The sequence below is a fragment of the Protomyctophum parallelum genome, assembly GCF_964188405.1.
Source record: "Protomyctophum parallelum genome assembly, chromosome: 5".
NCBI lineage: Eukaryota > Metazoa > Chordata > Actinopteri > Myctophiformes > Myctophidae > Protomyctophum > Protomyctophum parallelum.
In genome coordinates this window covers 2,249,714-2,269,158 of record NC_139702.1, presented here as the reverse complement: position 1 = coordinate 2,269,158, position 19,445 = coordinate 2,249,714, and the positions used below count along the sequence as shown (strand labels likewise).

Here is a 19,445-nt window from a genome sequence, read left to right as displayed (position 1 = left end):
TCTCCCTCTGTTCTGGCCTGTCCGTGTTGTGTGTTCCTCAGTCTCTCCCTCTGTTCTGGCCTGTCCGTGTTGTGTGTTCCTCAGTCTCTCCCTCTGTTCTGGCCTGTCCTTGTTGTGTGTTCCTCAGTCTCTCCCTCTGTTCTGGCCTGTCCGTGTTGTGTGATCCTCAGTCTCTCCCTGTGTTCTGGCCTGTCCGTGTTGTGTGTTCCTCAGTCTCTCCCTCTGTTCTGGCCTGTCCGTGTTGTGTGTTCCTCAGTCTCTCCCTCTGTTCTGGCCTGTGTTGTGTGTTCCTCAGTCTCTCCCTCTGTTCTGGCCTGTCTGTGTTGTGTGTTCCTCAGTCTCTCCCTCTGTTCTGGCCTGTCTGTGTTGTGTGTTCCTCAGTCTCTCCCTCTGTTCTGGCCTGTCCGTGTTGTGTGTTCCTCAGTCTCTCCCTGTGTTCTGGCCTGTCCGTGTTGTGTGTTCCTCAGTCTCTCCCTCTGTTCTGGCCTGTCCGTGTTGTGTGTTCCTCAGTCTCTCCCTCTGTTCTGGCCTGTCCGTGTTGTGTGTTCCTCAGTCTCTCCCTGTGTTCTGGCCTGTCCTTGTTGTGTGTTCCTCAGTCTCTCCCTCTGTTCTGGCCTGTCCGTGTTGTGTGATCCTCAGTCTCTCCCTCTGTTCTGGCCTGTCCGTGTTGTGTGATCCTCAGTCTCTCCCTCTGTTCTGGCCTGTCCGTGTTGTGTGTTCCTCAGTCTCTCTCTCTGTTCTGGCCTGTCCGTGTTGTGTGATCCTCAGTCTCTCCCTCTGTTCTGGCCTGTCCGTGTTGTGTGTTCCTCAGTCTCTCCCTCTGTTCTGGCCTGTGTTGTGTGTTCCTCAGTCTCTCCCTCTGTTCTGGCCTGTCTGTGTTGTGTGTTCCTCAGTCTCTCCCTCTGTTCTGGCCTGTCTGTGTTGTGTGTTCCTCAGTCTCTCCCTCTGTTCTGGCCTGTCTGTGTTGTGTGTTCCTCAGTCTCTCCCTCTGTTCTGGCCTGTCTGTGTTGTGTGATCCTCAGTCTCTCCCTCTGTTCTGGCCTGTCCGTGTTGTGTGTTCCTCAGTCTCTCCCTGTGTTCTGGCCTGTCCGTGTTGTGTGTTCCTCAGTCTCTCCCTCTGTTCTGGCCTGTCCGTGTTGTGTGTTCCTCAGTCTCTCCCTCTGTTCTGGCCTGTCCGTGTTGTGTGTTCCTCAGTCTCTCCCTCTGTTCTGGCCTGTCCGTGTTGTGTGTTCCTCAGTCTCTCCCTCTGTGTTCTGGCCTGTCCGTGTTGTGTGTTCCTCAGTCTCTCTCCCTGTGTTCTGGCCTGTCCGTGTTGTGTGTTCCTCAGTCTCTCCCTCTGTTCTGGCCTGTCCGTGTTGTGTGATCCTCAGTCTCTCCCTGTGTTCTGGCCTGTCCGTGTTGTGTGATCCTCAGTCTCTCCCTCTGTTCTGGCCTGTCCGTGTTGTGTGATCCTCAGTCTCTCCCTCTGTTCTGGCCTGTCCTTGTTGTGTGTTCCTCAGTCTCTCCCTCTGTTCTGGCCTGTCCGTGTTGTGTGATCCTCAGTCTCTCCCTCTCTGTTCTGGCCTGTCCGTGTTGTGTGTTCCTCAGTCTCTCCCTCTCTGTTCTGGCCTGTCCGTGTTGTGCGTTCCTCTGTTCTGGCCTGTCCTTATTATGTGTTTTCTGAGTGGGGTCCAGCTCTTCTATTACCGTTGCTGAGTTCCTTGAAATGCTATTATCCCGGCCACACCCCCTCCAGTCTCATTTCCTGTTCCTGTGTATAGCCCGAGACAAGCACATGAGGCCCACATCTTAATCCATCGTGCTCCTCTATAAAATGCTCTTAACCCATTCTGACCTGAGATCAGATTAAAAAAATGTCTTCTACATCCTGACAGTTTTCATTCTGACCTGAGATCAGATTCTAAAAATGTTCTTCTACATCCTGACAGTTTTCCATTCTGGCCTGAGATCAGATTCTAAAGATGTCTTCTACATCCTGACAGTTTTCCATTCTGACCTGAAATCAGATTCTAAAATGTTTCTATGTCGGTGGTTCTTCGATTTTTCTAAAATAGCAGACCTACAAGCTCGTAGCTTGAAGGTCGTAGCTTGTAGATCTGCTATTTTTAAATAGCTAAAGCATAACGTAATGCTAACACCAAAAGGGGTTCCCGCCTAAAATGGGTTAATAGAATTTCCCCCTCAGCGCCTTGAAAGCAAAGCACAGGAAATTGGAAGTTGGAAAAAGGCGTTGAGATGGTTTTCGATCCGTCAGATGAAATAAAGGTTTGTCATGTTTGGGTTGTAGGCACTTATCTTATCTATTTCTTTCTGTCTCTTTTTCTTTCTGTCTCTCTCTCTCTCTCTCTCTCTCTCTCTCTCTCTATGCCTTTATCACTTTTTTATACTAGTCTACTGATCACTTTTTATAGATCTAATCATGTCTCTTTATCCCATTCTGAACGGGCACCCATTTTGGTGTCGGCATCATGTTATGCTTTAGCTATTGAAAAATAGCAGATCTACAAGCTCATATCGCGCCACCGAGTGGCGCGATACGAGCTTGTAGGTCTGCTATTTTTGAAAAAAATCGAAGAACGACTGACATTTTTTAGAATCTGATCTCAGGTCAGAATGGGTTAATCAGACCGGTGTGTGTCCAGTGGAAACCTCGTATGAATCTGATCTCAGGTCAGAATGGGTTATCCCATGAGGCCTGAGGCCAATTCTTCTAAAGCCTTCTAAATCAGTAGTTCACACACTTTCAAGATTTTTCAAAAATTAAGTTGAGGTGTTTGTTTTGTTGTTGTAATTTTCATTATTTCCATTTGGAAAAGTGGAGACCAGCATAATTTGTTTAGATTGAAACCAAACATCTTCTGAAAGATGTTTAATTGTGTGTATAATATGTCGTTTATTGATATAGTAATTAAGCTAGTTAAGGCTTTACCCAACAAATGCATCATGGTGAATGTGCTATACTAAACATTTAATTTCATTCACATGTGAACTCTCCATTATTTATGTGGTGTTGGTTTTAGCTTTTTATTTCATGTCAACACATGAACACAACAATCCTTCAGTGTTCCCTTAATCATCCTGAAATGTGTAACCATGAACAGCTGCTCTCGCTGTTATTTTAGTGCACAAGAATGATGATCAGAATGTAACAACATTGTTGTTTTCCACAAAGCTTGTATTGTAATTGTATTGTAAGCTTGTCTATTTTCAGTGAAGACAATTAGTATAGTGGGGGAAAAAGGAGACGATCTTATGGAGGTCTGTCTGGGGGACTTGAAAAAGACTCCGGATATGGAGCATAATACTCTCAAAACAACTCTCCCACGAGTCCTTACTTACTTAAGTTAACACAAGCATCTAACGGCACAGAACACACAAATACAGATGTCCTTGTATGCTATAGTGAAAGCTTGTTGGAGGAACGCATTATGCCATTTCCTTTTGGCAAGGTAATGCTCAAATAAAGCTATTAAGAGAGGCACGCAGCAATCACACAGAAAAAAATGTCTTTCTAGGCAGACGGACCATGTCAGGCAAAGCCGCAGAGACAAGGTGGGGATGCGTGGGAAATGTTAGAAGCCGTTTATGGAGCTCTTTGCTCCACTTTTGGAAAATTAGGACTTGGGTTTATTAAGTTACAAACGGGCAGCAGGGAGGAATGCGACTGGCAAACGTCACATTTGGAGGGAGAACAAAAAGACATGGATATTAGGAAATGTCTGGACGAGTGTACTGTACATTACGACGGCAACGTTAATAAAGGTCTCCGGCGGCAGGGTTCACTTCATCAACAGGCGAGAAAGTCTGCATTCGGTGGAAAACACAATTCTGCTTTTCTTCATAGCATGGAAATGAAAACAATCGCCCATTTCAGACCTATCAGCTTATCTACAGTATGCCATGACCGTTACCCAAATTTAAGCTGAATTCCCACGTAATGCTGAATACTTCTAAATGTATTCTAGTGTTTTAGGTCATATTTGGTCCATGAGTCAAGTACAATATTCATTTCACTGAATGTGTACTAAAAGGGCCATGCATTTGTGTATGTTTAGCTCAACGTCTAGAAGTCATACTGTAGATACTTGACATTACCGCTGAGAATGTTCCATTGTCTCTGTCGACCTTCCAAGAACCCACTCATTTCCATTCAGTGCAGCATGGCATGCAAATCAATTTGCAGAGACTTGACAATTGCTTGAGATAGATCAAATACAACACAGTGAACTTTACATGGCCTTTATTTTAATGAAATTCATATATCCACGACTTAATAATGGTGAATGAATATTAGCTGTAGAAGCAGATTATTTTAATGTGTGCTTATCTCCTGGAAGTTTTGAGTTACAATATTAGGGAAGTACAAATATTACTCGGAACATATCTAATATACAATTGAGAAGTTGTCACGTGGCGCAAAAGATTTGTCACTAGCCAATGAAAAGATGTGCTCATGAAAGATGTGCCCCCCATTAGCCCCCCCCTCCCTCTTTGGCTGCTGTAATGTGATCTCCCCTATGGATCTCCCTCTCCGCACTCTCTCCCTCTCCGCACTCCGCAGAGAAACCTTACCTCACAGAAGGGGGAATAGTCCACCATTTCGCTTATTCCTTCTAAATCTCTGTATTTAAAATATAGCTCGCTCAGAGAATGTCTTAGTTACATCAACATTGTTCTTAGAAACTACTTGGTTTGTGCCTAACTACTACGATTAGACAGATCGCGTTTGTTATTTCGCTACTGCCAGTACTTCTGGTTGCACGAACACACACACACACACAACACTGCCGCGAGGATTTAAGCTGTTAAACCTATTTTGTTAAAGTTAAATATGCCACAGACACTTGCCTGAACTGATACAGCATTGTCATATTTAAAAGGCGCTTTATAGCTTCTCTCAGCTCAAAGCGTGTATGAATAAGGAGATGAATGAACAGCTGACGTCGATGGGAGAGGACGTCAGCTGTGTGTACTGTGTGTGTGTGTGTGTGTGTGTGTGTGTGTGTGTGTGTGTGTGTGTGTGTGTGTGTGTGTGTGTGTGTGTGTGTGTGTGCGCGCACGTGTGAGAGGGAGGTAAACAGTCAGCAACACGTTAAATTTCTACTTCTACTAAAGAAAGAGGCAGCGATGGAGCCATAAGTCCATATCCATACATTTGGGGACATAAATTGCGCAAAATACTGTCAAAAACGAAACCTTTTTTGAGTGAAATCACTGAATATACCTTTAAAGCAAATAATGGATTAGCTCTTGAAGATTCTAAAACCCCATTGCCCCTGTCTCTTGTGCTGACTCCCACTGATCTACTTATTTTAACTATATCTGTCTGTCTTACCCCCCCCCCCTCTTCCAATCTTTCTTTATTGATTTTCGACCTGGTTCACACTTTGGTCATCCTCCCATCGTCCCATTGGATACCGTCATGCACGCGGCGTCATCAGCATGGCCAAAGGTAAACCAATCATCGCAGAGCCAGAGATCCATGGCAGCCAGTCATTGGAAGGTGTGACGGGCTTCCTGTTGCTGATGTCAGAAGGACTCATCACTGCCCTGGAATCTGCCCTCGGCCCCGAACAGGCCAATCAGGTAAAGCTAGCTTAAAACCCATTCTGACCTGAGATCAGATTCATACGAGGTTTCCGCCGGGGACACACTGGTCTGATGAACCCATTCTGACCTGAGATCAGATTCTAAAAATGTCAGTCGCTCTTCGATTTTTCAAAAATAGCAGACCTACAAGCTCGTATCGCGCCACTCGGTGGCGCGATATGAGCTTGTAGATCTGCTATTTTTCAATAGCTAAAGCATAACATGATGCTGACACCAAAATGGGTGCCCGTTCAGAATGGGTTAAGGGTTATTCACCTCAGTCCAGTACAATATTACCTCACAGGTTGCTTTAACCTTCTTATATTAATTTGCTTTGTGCTTTTGCTAGTTTGCTTTCACCTCGTTGAGATCAACAACAGTACTGTTGTCGGGATCCGTGATATGAAGTAGAATTGCACGCAGGTGATTTCATTCAGATCAGCGCAAGGCAAGCCAGGACAGGGCAAAACCGTGAAAAATGTGGGGAAAATCTTTGAATATATATTATATTCTTTTCGGGCAAACGTTTTTAACTCCCTGGAACAACATATTTTCAGATGGGGGTCGGTGGCGAATTACATATCATTTTTGGGGTCTTTGACATGAAATAGTTTGAAAACCACTGATAAAAACGAGTTTTTCTGAAAACTGCCATGATTTAGAATATATTTTGTAGAATCTGGTCTAGGTCCCAAGTGGTAAATCGTCAACTAAAATGTCATTCTGTCCTCATGACGGCAATACTCCTGTCTCGTCCTCTGGTACGTGTCCTTCTCACACGCGCCTGTTCCTGCTGTCCCTGTCTCTCTGTCCCCTGTCTCTCTGTCCTCTGTCTCTCTGTCCTCTGTTGCTCCTGTCTCTCTGTCCTCTGTTGCTCCTGTCCTCTGTCTCTCTGTCCTCTGTTGCTCCTGTCTCTCTGTCCTCTGTTGCTCCTGTCCTCTGTCTCTCTGTCCTCTGTTGCTCCTGTCTCTCTGTCCTCTGTCTCTCTGTCCTCTGTCTCTCTGTCCTCTGTCTCTCTGTCCTCTGTTGCTCCTGTCTCTCTGTCCTCTGTCTCTCTGTCCTCTGTCTCTCTGTCCCCTGTTGCTCCTGTCCTCTGTCTCTCTGTCCTCTGTTGCTCCTGTCTCTCTGTCCTCTGTTGCTCCTGTCCTCTGTCTCTCTGTCCTCTGTTGCTCCTGTCTCTCTGTCCCCTGTTGCTCCTGTCCTCTGTCTCTCTGTCCTCTGTTGCTCCTGTCTCTCTGTCCCCTGTTGCTCCTGTCCTCTGTCTCTCTGTCCCTTGTCTCTCTGTTCCCTGTCCTCTGTCTCTCTGTCCCCTGTTGCTCCTGTCCCTTGTCTCTCTGTTCCCTGTCCTCTGTCTCTCTGTCCTCTGTTGCTCCTGTCCCTTGTCTCTCTGTCCCCTGTTGCTCCTGTCCTCTGTCTCTCTGTCCTCTGTTGCTCCTGTCCTCTGTCTCTCTGTCCTCTGTTGCTCCTGTCCTCTGTCTCTCTGTCCCCTGTTGCTCCTGTCCTCTGTCTCTCTGTCCCTTGTCTCTCTGTTCCCTGTCCTCTGTCTCTCTGTCCCCTGTTGCTCCTGTCCTCTGTCTCTCTGTCCTCTGTTGCTCCTGTCTCTCTGTCCCCTGTTGCTCCTGTCCTCTGTCTCTCTGTCCCTTGTCTCTCTGTTGCTCCTGTCCTCTGTCTCTCTGTCCCCTGTTGCTCCTGTCCTCTGTCTCTCTGTCCCCTGTTGCTCCTGTCCTCTGTTGCTCCTGTCTCTCTGTCCCCTGTTGCTCCTGTCCTCTGTCTCTCTGTCCCTTGTCTCTCTGTTGCTCCTGTCCTCTGCCTCTCTGTCCCCTGTTGCTCCTGTCCTCTGTCTCTCTGTCCATTGTCTCTCTGTCCCCTGTCCCCTGTCTCTCTGTTCCCTGTCCCCTGTCTCTCTGTCCCTTGTCTCTCTGTCCCTTGTCTCTCTGTCCCCTGTCTCTCTGTCCCTGTCCTCTCCCAGGAGCTGGTAGCCATGGTGGCAGCAGAGCTGGCCCAGCAGAGCACCCTGGAGGCGGTGTCCCAGGCCGTGGTGGAGCGCGTCAAGCGGCTCCACCACGACGTGTACCTGGCCGGCCGCCAGAGGGCGCCATACTGCTCCCGCCACGAGGACATGAGCCTGCTCATCCGCACGCTCAACTACACGCTGGCCGATGGCGCGCTCACGCCCACACAGGGTAGGATACGGACGGATAGGGGGCGCCATTTGGCAGATCACAGACCGCTGGGACTAATGCCCAATATAGTAACTGTAATCGCCGTCGGGCAGAAACCTTGTGTATCTCCGTAATTCAACATTTTAATCGATGTCGTTTCGTAATTTAAAACCTTAACTTCGTGAGAGAGTGTCATGGACGAGTACCAAAGGTAGCCTACAAGCTAGTGTGAAAAATGTGCAAATGTCCATCTGTGGGTTTTATAAATATTTAAGCAATGCAAATATTGTAATAATGAATGAGCTTGTTACTAGTTAATACTAATGACTAGCTGATAACGACATTGGACCCATTACCACTGGTTCTTTTTTTTTTCTTTTTTTCTGAAAAGTAACGGTTTTGGTTTCCCAACAACAACGACGACGTCCGAGTTCACTATCAGAGTTAAATATAAACACTGAGCATTTGTCGATTGGGGTCCCATAGCACTTACCCTATACCCCCTTAGATAGCATTTCTGTAGACTTAGATAGCATTTGATACAGACTTATAGCATGTTATGTAGACGGCACTATAATTGCATTGTATATAGTCATAGCACGCCATAGTACATATGTATAGCATAGTAGTATATATATATAGTTTATATGTATAGTCTCATAATATAGATATTCCACTGTTACTTTCTTAGCTTACGCATGTTTTATGATAAATGCTTTTTTGTGATGTATTCCCATGCTTTTGTTCTTGCTTATTGTTAGGGCCGATTCATACTCCTATTTTAGAGCCGAATAAAAGTCGGTTCGGCGCTGTAGAGCCTACAATTTGACGTCATTTGAGGTTCGGGGGGGGGCGGGTATACCGTCCTAAAGTCGGCTCTTCGGTGCTACTGAAAATTTCTGACGAGCCGAAATCATTTCGGCACTACAGCGCCGAAACAGCGATAAAATAGGAGTATGAATCGGCCCTAAGTCGCTCTGGATTAAGAGCGTCTGCTAAATGCCTAAATTGTAAATTGTAAATTGTGGGTCCCAGAGATGAATACAAATTCTCAAATGGGGGTTCGGTCGGTGGACCAATAAACTGGAGGGGTCCTTTGGAAAAAATATGGTTTTGAGACAGACTGCTGTGCGTCTCGCTGCAGGTGGTCGCATCTACCCGGTGTCGGTTCCCTACTCCAACAGCCAGAGCACCAGCAAGACCAGCGTCACCCTCTCTCTGGTCATGCCCTCCCAGGGGACCCTCACCAACGGAACCAACACCGCCTCCACCCTGGAGGAAGGAACCCCCACGCCCGGGTAAGCTGTTCCCCTGTCCATGCATGGGTTCCTTCTATTGCCTTCCATTCCCAACCTGTGGGGAATATTATTGCACAGATATTCCGGGTCTGAAAACGCAGCAGTGTGCTGCAGGGACCCTTATTAGTGATATGTTTTGGTTTAAAATATTATGTAATCCTGGGCGCTACACTTCCTCTACCAACCTGGGGACTAGAGCAACGGACTGACCTCATGCTTCCTACTATGCATGAGGAGTCCAAGCCGCTTCTTTACACCTGACAGGCGTAAAGAAGCTTTTGTTCTCCTCCTAATTTCTTTTCTATAATAATGGTTATCATTAACCCATTCTGAACGGGCACCCATTTTGGTGTTGGCATCATGTCGTGCTTTAGCTATTGAAAAATAGCAGATCTACAAGCTCATATCGCGCCACCGAGTGGCGCGATACGAGCTTGTAGGTCTGCTATTTTTTTTTAAATCGAAGAACGACTGACATTTTTAGAATCTGATCTCAGGTCAGAATGGGTTAATCAGACCCAGTGTGTGTCCAGTGGAAACCTTCGTATGAATCTGATCTCAGGTCAGAATGGTTTAAGGACTATTTTGGCTTTATAGTCACTGCTCAGTATTATTACTCTTAGACAGTACAGCAGGGTTCCCCAATTAATTTTCCTCAAGGGCCATATTTTGACTAGCGTACCAGGCTGCGGGCCGAGTCTGCACGCGCGAGGTCGAGGTCTTGCCCTTAAAATTCATTTTCAGGGCAAGACCCCATTTGAAAAGGATGCCCAGTTTGACATGCATAGGCTACTGACCCCCATTTAATGCCATTTATATCTGGGACCCTTTAAAAGAAAAAAAAAAAAAAAGGAAATTCTTTCATGGGCCACAAGGGGGGCGCTCTGTGGGCCGCAAATGGCCCGCGGGCCGCCTATTGGGGAACCCTGCAGTACAGTACCTAAATTATGCTCTAAACCAGGGCTTCTCAACGTTTTGGTCTCGTGACCCCTGCCCCCCCCCCCCCCCCCCCTCCCCAATACAAATTGGCCGCTACACTAACCTGCTATAAGCAATAATATGTCAAAATATTAATGACCTTTTTATTTATTTATTTTTGTTGGTATTCAGACAGCCAGCAATGGGTTTAGAACGCTCCCAAAAATAATGTAGTCTCTGTGACATCATCTAGGGGGCCGCAATCTGCATTCAAAGATGTTCCTAGAAGCTTTGTCATTGGTCGGAAAAAAAACACCCGGTCGCAGTGACTAACCAATCAGGAAGCAGACAGGCAAATCGACCAATGACAAAAGCCAAATTCCAATACCCCAAATCTCGGCCACTCGCTCACTCACACTCGCTCCCTCCAGCATGGTGGTGTTACGGTGAAATTGGTGACCTGCTGAAATATGTGAAAATCTTGCATCACATAATGTCAGTGTCCGAATGAAAATCGTTGCAGTTTGTTCATTAGCAAAGTTCAACCTAACTGTATTTAGGTCACATATTTAAAGACCTCCATGTGGTTGTATGAAGTCCACAAGATGGTAACATATTTCGGCAGGTCACCAATTTCACCATACTTTGCCATGCTGTAGTGACCGAGTGGGAGTGAGCGAGTGGCTGAGATTTTGGGTATTGGAATTTGGCTAAAGCTTCTAGGGAAATCTTTGAATGCAGATTGTGGCCCCTAGATGTGTCACAGAGACTAAATATTTTTTGGGAGCGTTCTACCCATTGCTGGCTGTCTGAAAAATAAAAAGTTCATTACATTTTTGACATATTGCTTAGCCCATTCTGACCTGAGATCAGATTCATACGAGGTTTCCACTGGACACACACTGGTCTGATGAACCCATTCTGACCTGAGATCAGATTCATACGAGGTTTCCACTGGACACACACTGGTCTGATGAACCCATTCTGACCTGAGATCAGATTCTAAAAATGTCAGTCGTTCTTCGATTTCTTTCAAAAATAGCAGACCTACAAGCTCGTATCGCGCCACTCGGTGGCGCGATACGAGCTTGTAGATCTGCTATTTTTCAATAGGTAAAGCACGACATGATGCTAACACCAAAATGGGTGCCCGGTCAGAATGGGTTAAGTAAAGTTTATGCATGCGCTGTGTACTATGTAAACTCTTAATTTCCATTTCCCAACCATTCAGTTGCCAAATCTTTTAAATCTTTTTTTCTTTTTTTTCATAATCTGGGGACCCCCAAAATAGTTTGGCGCCCCCCAGGTTGCTAAATATGTGATTATCTAAATATGTGATTATCAGTGTGTCAAGTACTAAATCCATATATTGTGAGAATTATCAGCATGGTTCTGTTTACCGTACATACTGTAACTTTGTAACTTTCCACTGAAGAAGAGCTTGATACTTTAAATCTCACCTTTAAGTTTGGTGGTAATATAATAAATTAAATTTACTATGGGAGCATGATCCAGTTTGCAGACTCTGCCCACTTTGCCCAGCACCTGTGATTTAATCATGTCGATGTGCAGCATGCCTTTTATAAGCCTTTTGTACAACGTTTAAGGTTTTCCGGACACATTGATCTGTTGTTGTAAAGGTCAAAAGATGTGCCTGTCTCCACCAGATTTATGTCCGTTTTGTCAAACAAAAGTTCAGAGGCTGAACCTTTTGGAATTGGATATGTTTCAGAGTTGCTGCTACGCATGAACAGACTGAGAAGGGACAGCAATACTCTGTCCAATTTATGTCCTTTCTGTGATGGATCGTTGTTGTCGCAGCCCAACACAGAACCCAGAATCCTCCTGTGCAGCTAGAAGAACATTTGACTCAAGCCAACCATCTGGTTTCCACCAATGTTTGTCCTGAATCAATGTTTGGTTTTGAAGCGTGCGCGTGCTTTCCAAGACTTCTTTGACCTCTTTTCTATAATCCATTATTATGCTCCGTCTCTGTCATAATGTGTCACAAGCCGGCCATTGTGCTCTTAGGGATAAGGGATAATATGGACATTATTGGACAAAATCAAATATCACAAATTATGTTTGAATTACGTCTGCATCGATCATGTGATGATGTAGTACTATAGTAGGGATGATTATTGGTGCTTTCACAAAATATTTACACTATAAGGTTTTAACCACCAGCAAAAGACTTATCAAGATATTATGATTTTCAAAAATCCCAGAGATTATATACGGTAGTTTCCTATCAAAATATTGATATGATATCGATATATTGCCCAGCCCTACTTCATACTCCACCCCATCGAGGACAAAGTATGGCCACCGTGTGAATGTGACATATTCAAGGCTCTCTGCATTCATCCCTGTCTCTCGTTTGGACCTGCCATGTTCTCCACATGGCGTCCCGCTGCGTTCCTCCCTTCCCTTCCCTGTCCTCAGCTCGCTCCATGCCTCCGCCCGCCTCTCTCCCGTTGACGTCCTGCAGCCCATAATTGAATTGTCCCCCTTTCCCTCCCCGCTCCCCCCCTCATCCGCCTCTCTCTGCTCTCTCTCCACCACGCCTCGTCCTCCCCTCCCTCCTCTATCCACCTCCCTCATGTGTTTCTCTACCCCCGACGTTGACATCGAACCTCCGACCCTCGCTCCCCCGGCCCTCCTCCCCGCCTACTCCCTCCCCGCTCTCGCCCCTCCTCTCTGCTCCTCTGCCTCCATCACCCCAACCCTACCCCTCCTCCTCCCCTCCACCTCCACCCTTCTCCTCAGCAGCCAGAGCCCTACGGCCACCCTCCAGTCCACCAACACCCAGACCCAGAGCTCCAGCTCCAGCTCGGGGGACGGCAGCCTGTTCCGGCAGAGGGGCAGCCAGGCGGCTCAGCCGGACGAGACAGGCAGGGTGCCGCCCTACGTGGACTTCAGCCAGTTCTACAGGCTGTGGGGAACGGACCACGATGGCCAGAGCACCCAGGCGGGCCTGGGGCCCCAGTGATGGCCAGAGCACCCAGGCGGGCCTGGGGCCCCAGTGATGGCCAGAGCACCCAGGCGGGCCTGGGGCCCCAGTGATGGCCAGAGCACCCAGGCGGGCCTGGGGCCCCAGTGATGGCCAGAGCACCCAGGCGGGCCTGGGGCCCCAGTGATGGCCAGAGCACCCAGGCGGGCCTGGGGCCCCAGTGATTGAGGAGGTGCATGGTGACTGGGTGGGGTATGGGGTGGGGGGATGTCAGATGGAGCGTGGCAAAGGCTTGAAGACGGTGAGAGACGTGTTTTGGGTTACGAGGAGGAGAGTGACTGATGGATGCTGCTCTTAACCACGGAACGAGAAAGGGATAAGGGGGGGGGGGGGGGGGGGGGAGATTGTGATTTTGATGAGCGCACAGCAGGAGCTGTTAGTTGTTAAGTGTCTCACTCGGGGACACTTTGACTCAGCTGTGGCTGCCTCATCTATCATGTAATACGGTTGCTGTGAACCTGGACCCTGATGGTCTTAGATCTTCACCATGTCAGAGAAGCGGAGGACAGAACCAGGACAGAGGCCTAAACTGCGTCCTGGTTCTGTCGCGCGGACAGACGGATAGCGAGCATCGGATGCCATTGGCAGCAAACTCCATTCCTAACCCACCCAACTGGAAAAGTGCAATTGGCCATTATATGTTTTAAGTTTCAGAATGATGGAGAGGGCAGAATGGGTTACAGGTAGAGTGACTGAAAGAGGTAATGGCAGCATCAGTCATCCAAACGGAACCGTCACTCCTTGATGTTTTTGCCCTCATTGTGCTCCACAATAATGGCCAAGCACAATAAATGTACAGAAATGTCATCTTTTGGGACTGGACAGATGAAATATCCCAAAGACTAAAATAAATAAATAATATGAGCACCGTCAAAGAACAAATCAATATTATCCCGGGTTAACGCCATACTGGTCTAAGCCCGTTCCGGATGCCATTAAAGAAACACTGTACATACTAGTAAAATAAAATCTTCCGTGTTTACTAGACTATCGAGGACCATGCAACTATGTAAATCTGGGACACAATGTTGGGAAATGGGAATACATACATAGCCTGGTTAATAAACCAGACCGAATCAGCCGTTGGCAAAAGAAAGTTTGCCTGCCGGCGGATTACGGTCTGGAGAGGCTCAATTGTACGCCCATTTCCTACACCAGAGAAATGGGGCGGCCAATCGGGACACGGTATGCAATATGGGCGGGCTTTGGTACAGTGACTTTCAATGCTTGAGACCTTTGACTGACAGTAGCTCTGACCAATTGCGTCAAAGAGAAAATGTTTCCCTGGAAATGAAATCCAAGCTGAGCCTCCCCAGACTAATATCCCGCGGTCCGTGCGATATTAGTCTGGTTTATTAACCAGGCTACTCACTTTGCCCGTGTACCCAAAGTGATACCCTCTATCACCATTATGATGGGGGGGGCGCAGGCCTGCTCGGAAACCATGAAAGTCTGGAAGCGTGCAAGTTCAACATGCATGCCCCACCTGTTTATGCAAACCTGTTGTACTTGTTGTCAGAGTATACCCAGTAAGGTACACATTTAATATTTGACTAAATATGAAGATAAGGGGATCTCTGATGTCGTCAGAAACTGACGTGTGCATAATTATGTGAATTGAGTTTTTCCCGTTGGTCCAACCACATAGCCTTTGGCCCTGCACACCCTTGTGTCAGACCAGGTCAGCTGGTTAGAAATGTCATACAGACAGACACAAAGGTTTTGTGAATTTAAAGATGGATAACTCTGAGACTATAAATGAGACTATAACTCTTGAGACTATAAATGGTTCCAGATAATTTCATTCCATTTGTACAGTCCGAGTTACAATTGGATACATTAACAGTCAAACAGCGATCTCTCCCCGTTAGAAAATACTGAGGGTTTTGTATCCATAGTAATGGATATCCTCTTGAAAGGGGCAGAAAATGCCTGAAAATAAATTGACATTCCTGGTGAATAACTGTACCTCATGAACTTGGCTTGAGAGGAGCCCAGTCCATAGCCATAATATTACAGGGAGTCGTATTCAGTAGGGGCATAGTTAAACATACATATGCAGCACATTGCTCATTTAGAGGGTCTTTTCCCCTACCTACCGTACTTGCACCAGGTGGGTCTCTTCCTGAAGAGGATATTCCATCCAATAAAGCTTATTTGTCCCTGTAGAGAACGGAGGTGGAGTCAGGAATGCTAAGGGCAATGAGAGACTTACAGTTCAACCATGTTACAGTACTTCCCTTCCCTCTCTCTCTCTCTGGTACAATTAATATACACAAATGGAAGTTTGCAATTTCTCCACTGTCATGTAAAATACAGCATGTATCCATTCTGTATGTTTTATCATGTATTATGTATGTTGTTGTTTTTTTTAATCTTATGTATGCTGGGAGACATAGTGCCTTGCTGAAGTAAACTATTCAATAATGTACAGTGTGTGTCTTGTGTTGTTGTGGTTGGTGGTCTAATGAATTAAGTGGAGGGGGGGGGGGGGGCCCTGACAGAAGGAATTGCTGAGGAAAAATGCTTTTCTCTTGCCTTGCTCATCACATTTCCATCGGGGGGGAAATTGAGACGTGATGAGACCAAATCGATTTAACGGTGTACTTTACTAAAGAAATTATAATAATTAAATTTCAAGCTCTTGTTGGTTGTATTAGGCAGTTCATTGTGCCATAGAAGATGTCAGCAAAATCTGAATTATTTTATTTGCTCTCCCCCCCCCCCCCCCCCCCAGTCATGCATTGACACAGGAAACCACCATGACTGTAATATCTGCTTAAATCAAATCTTTGCCCGTTACTGGTGATGCCATGCTCCACGTCCTGAAGCATGAGGTCAGTCCGTTGCTCTCCCCAGGTTGGCAGAGGGAGTATGGAGCCCAAGATCCCATTAGATTATTGACACTGGGTGCAAAAATGGGTTACAAAAACCATGGGATATTTATTTTATTTTTAAGTACATGTCCAATGTGAGAAAAAAGCACTATAGCTATCTAATGATAAGAGTTTTATCCATCACCATAATTATTTAGTACTTGGTTCAAGGTGTGGAAAATATCCTTTTTAATAGCAGCAGTGACTGCTTGTCCTTTATGTGCAAGGGGTCAGCTCTATCTTCAACAGAAAATAGCTACATCTTCAGGCTGGGATACCAATTTGATCCATTCAGACGCATCTAAATGAATACTGTATTTGTCGTCTGCACGTGGGTAAATTACACTAGAAAATGCAATATGACAATTATAATAGTTTAGCACTGAAGTGTGCATCAGCCCCTTCACCGTGCTTCGCCACCGGAGGGCAGTAGGGAGCTTGCCTTGTGGTTCTTTCCCTCATCCAGGTCCCTGCTGCCTGGGAATGCATCCACCTATTTTAGGCTTAATATTAAATACTACACCGTACCACTACCAAATGATGCAAGTGTTTATTGTTTATTGTTGTTTATTGTTTATAAGGATCCCCATTAGCTTTTGCCTTGACAAAAGCTAGTCTTCCTGGGGTCCGACACAGACAGACATTTAACATTTAACAAAGGCAATACTTACAATTGTTTACAAACACTAACTCAACATAAAACATAGTAAAATAAAATATAAAATAAGAAACAAAAACAAAAAAAAACATAGGAGAAATAAAAAACAAAGAAACATAGCAATAAAAAAAGAAATCACTTTCAACACATTATACATTTGAATTGTTCTTTTCCCAGGGTTACTGCAGTATGATTTACATAAGGTGTTCTTTTAACTTGATTTTAAAGATGAATTTTGTATTTGTATTGGTTATACACTTTGGTAGTGCATTCCAACCTCCAAGTGTCATTGGGCAACAAGCAGAACTGGTCGTGGTTGGAGAGTTTGACCAGTGGGCCCAGTCTAGCTCTGGCTAATATACCCAGGGGGTCTCAAGTTCAATGCCAAGAGACTGATACAGCAGTCAGTGTCCTTGGAACAATTCACTGCATCATCGGCTACGAGTGAGTGGCACACCCAGTGTTCTGACCACCCAGATGGAGGGCGGAAACCTCCGTTCAGTGGTTCTCAAAGTGGGGTCCTTTGAGGGAGGGGTTCCAAAAGTTCTCCAACAAAACTGGAATCTTTTTGAAACATTTTTAACAAATCTTGTAATCTTGGTCCCTCCCTGGGCACAAGATATTTTAGATGGGGGGGGGGGGGGGGGGGGGGTCCACGACCAAATACAATATATTATGTTAATTTGTGGTCCTTATTATGAAAAGGTTGCCACTGCTCTGGCCCAAACAGAAAAGATGTAACTCATACTGTAGTCTCAGATGACTACAGTACATGACCTCACTGCTGTCCTGTTTTCCTCGCTGTTATGGAACAATATGGGGCTCATTGTGCTCATATTATGAGCACAATGAGCCACTTAAGTGTTTCTTATAGGCATACAGTAATAGGCCTCCTAGATGCTTTATGCTCTATGATGCTACTGTACCACTAGTGTCTATAACAGTAACCACTATCAGTGTTAAAGGGACACACCAGTGGCGTGCACATATAGACACTAGGGGGTGCTAGAGCACCCCCTGCCCTTTTTGGCAATAAATGAAAAAAAAAACATTTTCTTTTTTTTCTTAATTTGTAGTGTGTGGACCATGGTGACATTGATCAAATCTTGATAAAAATGCTTCTACTATATTATTTAGGCCCACACAATCTAAAGCTATGTTTCTATGTCAGTGGTTCTTCGATAAAATAAAAAAATAGCAGACCTACAAGCTCGTAGCGCGCCACTCGGTGGCGCGCTATGAGCTTGTATATCTGCTATTTTTCAATAGCTAAAGCACCAAAATGGGTTCCCGCCCCAAAATGCGCTGCACAAGGTGCCCATTCTTTCACTTGAGCACCTGCCCCTCTAAATGTCTGTGCACGCCACTGGGACACACACACACACACACACCTGATTCTGCTCATCATTGGCTGTGCCAGCCTGCCAGGTTATACATGCAACTTGCATGCAACTACAAATAATACTTAACTTAATCTAATTCTATAAACTTCACATTAATGTGGTCTGGAGATAAATAAACTGAAATAAAAAAACAAAATTGTACACAACAATCTGCAGTTATTGCTAGTAGTATAGGCGGCCTACTTAAAAGTCCCCCCATCCCATCCCTCTCTCAAGACCATTTCTCTATTTCTATCTCTCTGCAATTTCGCCTCCATTCTCCAGCCAGTGCCCCCCTCGCTGCTGGCTGCTGGCGCGCCCCACTGATAAGCAGTATAACGAGGGAGGAGCTGTAGTCTCCTGCGGTCCCTCCTCTCTCTCTCTCTCTCTCTCTCTCTCTCTACCCCCTCTTCTTCTGTTGTTGCCCCACCAGACTCAGAGCCAGAGGTTAGCCTGGAAATAAGTGAGGGTGAGGGGAGAGTGGAGGGGGGGGTCTTATTTTGATATGAGCGAAAAAGTCGTCACATTGGGTTGCAGAAGAAAGGCTGTTGGAGGAGGATAGAGGCTGCCGCATCACACACGCACGCGCGCTGTACGTACACACGCACACGGAGAGCGAGAGAGGACGATCGAGCAGGGGGGGGTGGCGACAGACAGCGGCTCATAAAAACGTCAAACGCGGTGTAGTAGGACTAGGGGGACGATACTAGCAACGCTTTCCCGTTGCACCTCTTCATCACAATGAGCACATCTCGACCGGCGCGATGGATCCAGTCTGACCGATGATGGCGACTCGGCGCACCGGCGACACATCGTTTGGTTTCCCCTCTCGGTCCAACAGAATGCCGTGCCGTGTGCTCGTTAGAATAAACAAGACCGGGGATATTTGGTGAACCTGGACGCGCTGCTGCTGCTGCTGCTACGAGTCCACTGTAGACCTATTAGTGGACCGTTCGTTCAACGGAACCGAGTCTCTGCTAAACAAAAACAAATAACCGTCTCATCGGGTGGAATAAACGGGGAGAGAGACACACACTGCGGCCGCACAGAACAGCACAGAGAGCCCACTTCATCGCAGTGAGTGCTGCTGTGGTGGGATGACTGACCCCGGCCCGGTTATCAAACGTCAACGCAAACGCACCGAGACTTGAGCATCGTCGGAGGGACTCAGTCAGGGCGACTCGGAATGGCATAGCAGCCGATCATCCGCTGAACTACACGACCATCACAACGGCTCCAACCCAACATGAACCTCTAAACACAGCCCAACACAGGCGATGGGTAAGAGATGGGTTGTGTGTTGTGTTGTGCGTGCGTGCGCGTGAGTGCGTGTGTGCGTGTGTGTGTTGGATGTGGAAAACGAGGGGGCTTGTGTGTGCCGTGCGAACCTCTGCCATTGCACTTTGTATGTGTGACTGCAATGTAGCGCGGGTAGCATGTGTGTGTGAGAGAGATGCGGTTCGCTGTAATGAAGTTGTTTATTATACTATGTCACAAACGTCATGTGGTGAAATGATGTGTGGTCTTTGGCCATAAATTCAAGCCCAAT

At 46.4% G+C, this 19,445-nt stretch overlaps 2 protein-coding genes across 3 annotated transcripts in view; both read left to right on the top strand.

The window, feature by feature from the left end:
* Window positions 1–13,022, top strand: part of tab1 (TGF-beta activated kinase 1/MAP3K7 binding protein 1) — a 28,036-nt gene extending 15,014 nt beyond the window's left edge. The window contains exons 8-11 of one of the 2 annotated variants that reach the window (XM_083764574.1): window positions 5,442–5,586; window positions 7,559–7,772; window positions 8,896–9,049; window positions 12,737–13,022. In XM_083764574.1, the coding sequence (XP_083620700.1) occupies window positions 5,442–5,586; window positions 7,559–7,772; window positions 8,896–9,049; window positions 12,737–12,959 (736 nt within the window). In that variant the 3' untranslated portion in view covers window positions 12,960–13,022. The remainder of the gene's footprint in view (window positions 1–5,441; window positions 5,587–7,558; window positions 7,773–8,895; window positions 9,050–12,736) is intronic. The other variant, XM_083764575.1, reaches the window with a different exon arrangement.
* Window positions 13,023–18,523: 5,501 nt separating this feature from the next.
* The window catches only part of mgat3b (beta-1,4-mannosyl-glycoprotein 4-beta-N-acetylglucosaminyltransferase b), a 76,466-nt gene continuing 75,544 nt past the window's right edge, over window positions 18,524–19,445 (top strand). The window contains exon 1 of the mRNA XM_083765256.1: window positions 18,524–19,177. The gene's annotated coding sequence lies outside the window, so the exon portion shown is untranslated. The remainder of the gene's footprint in view (window positions 19,178–19,445) is intronic.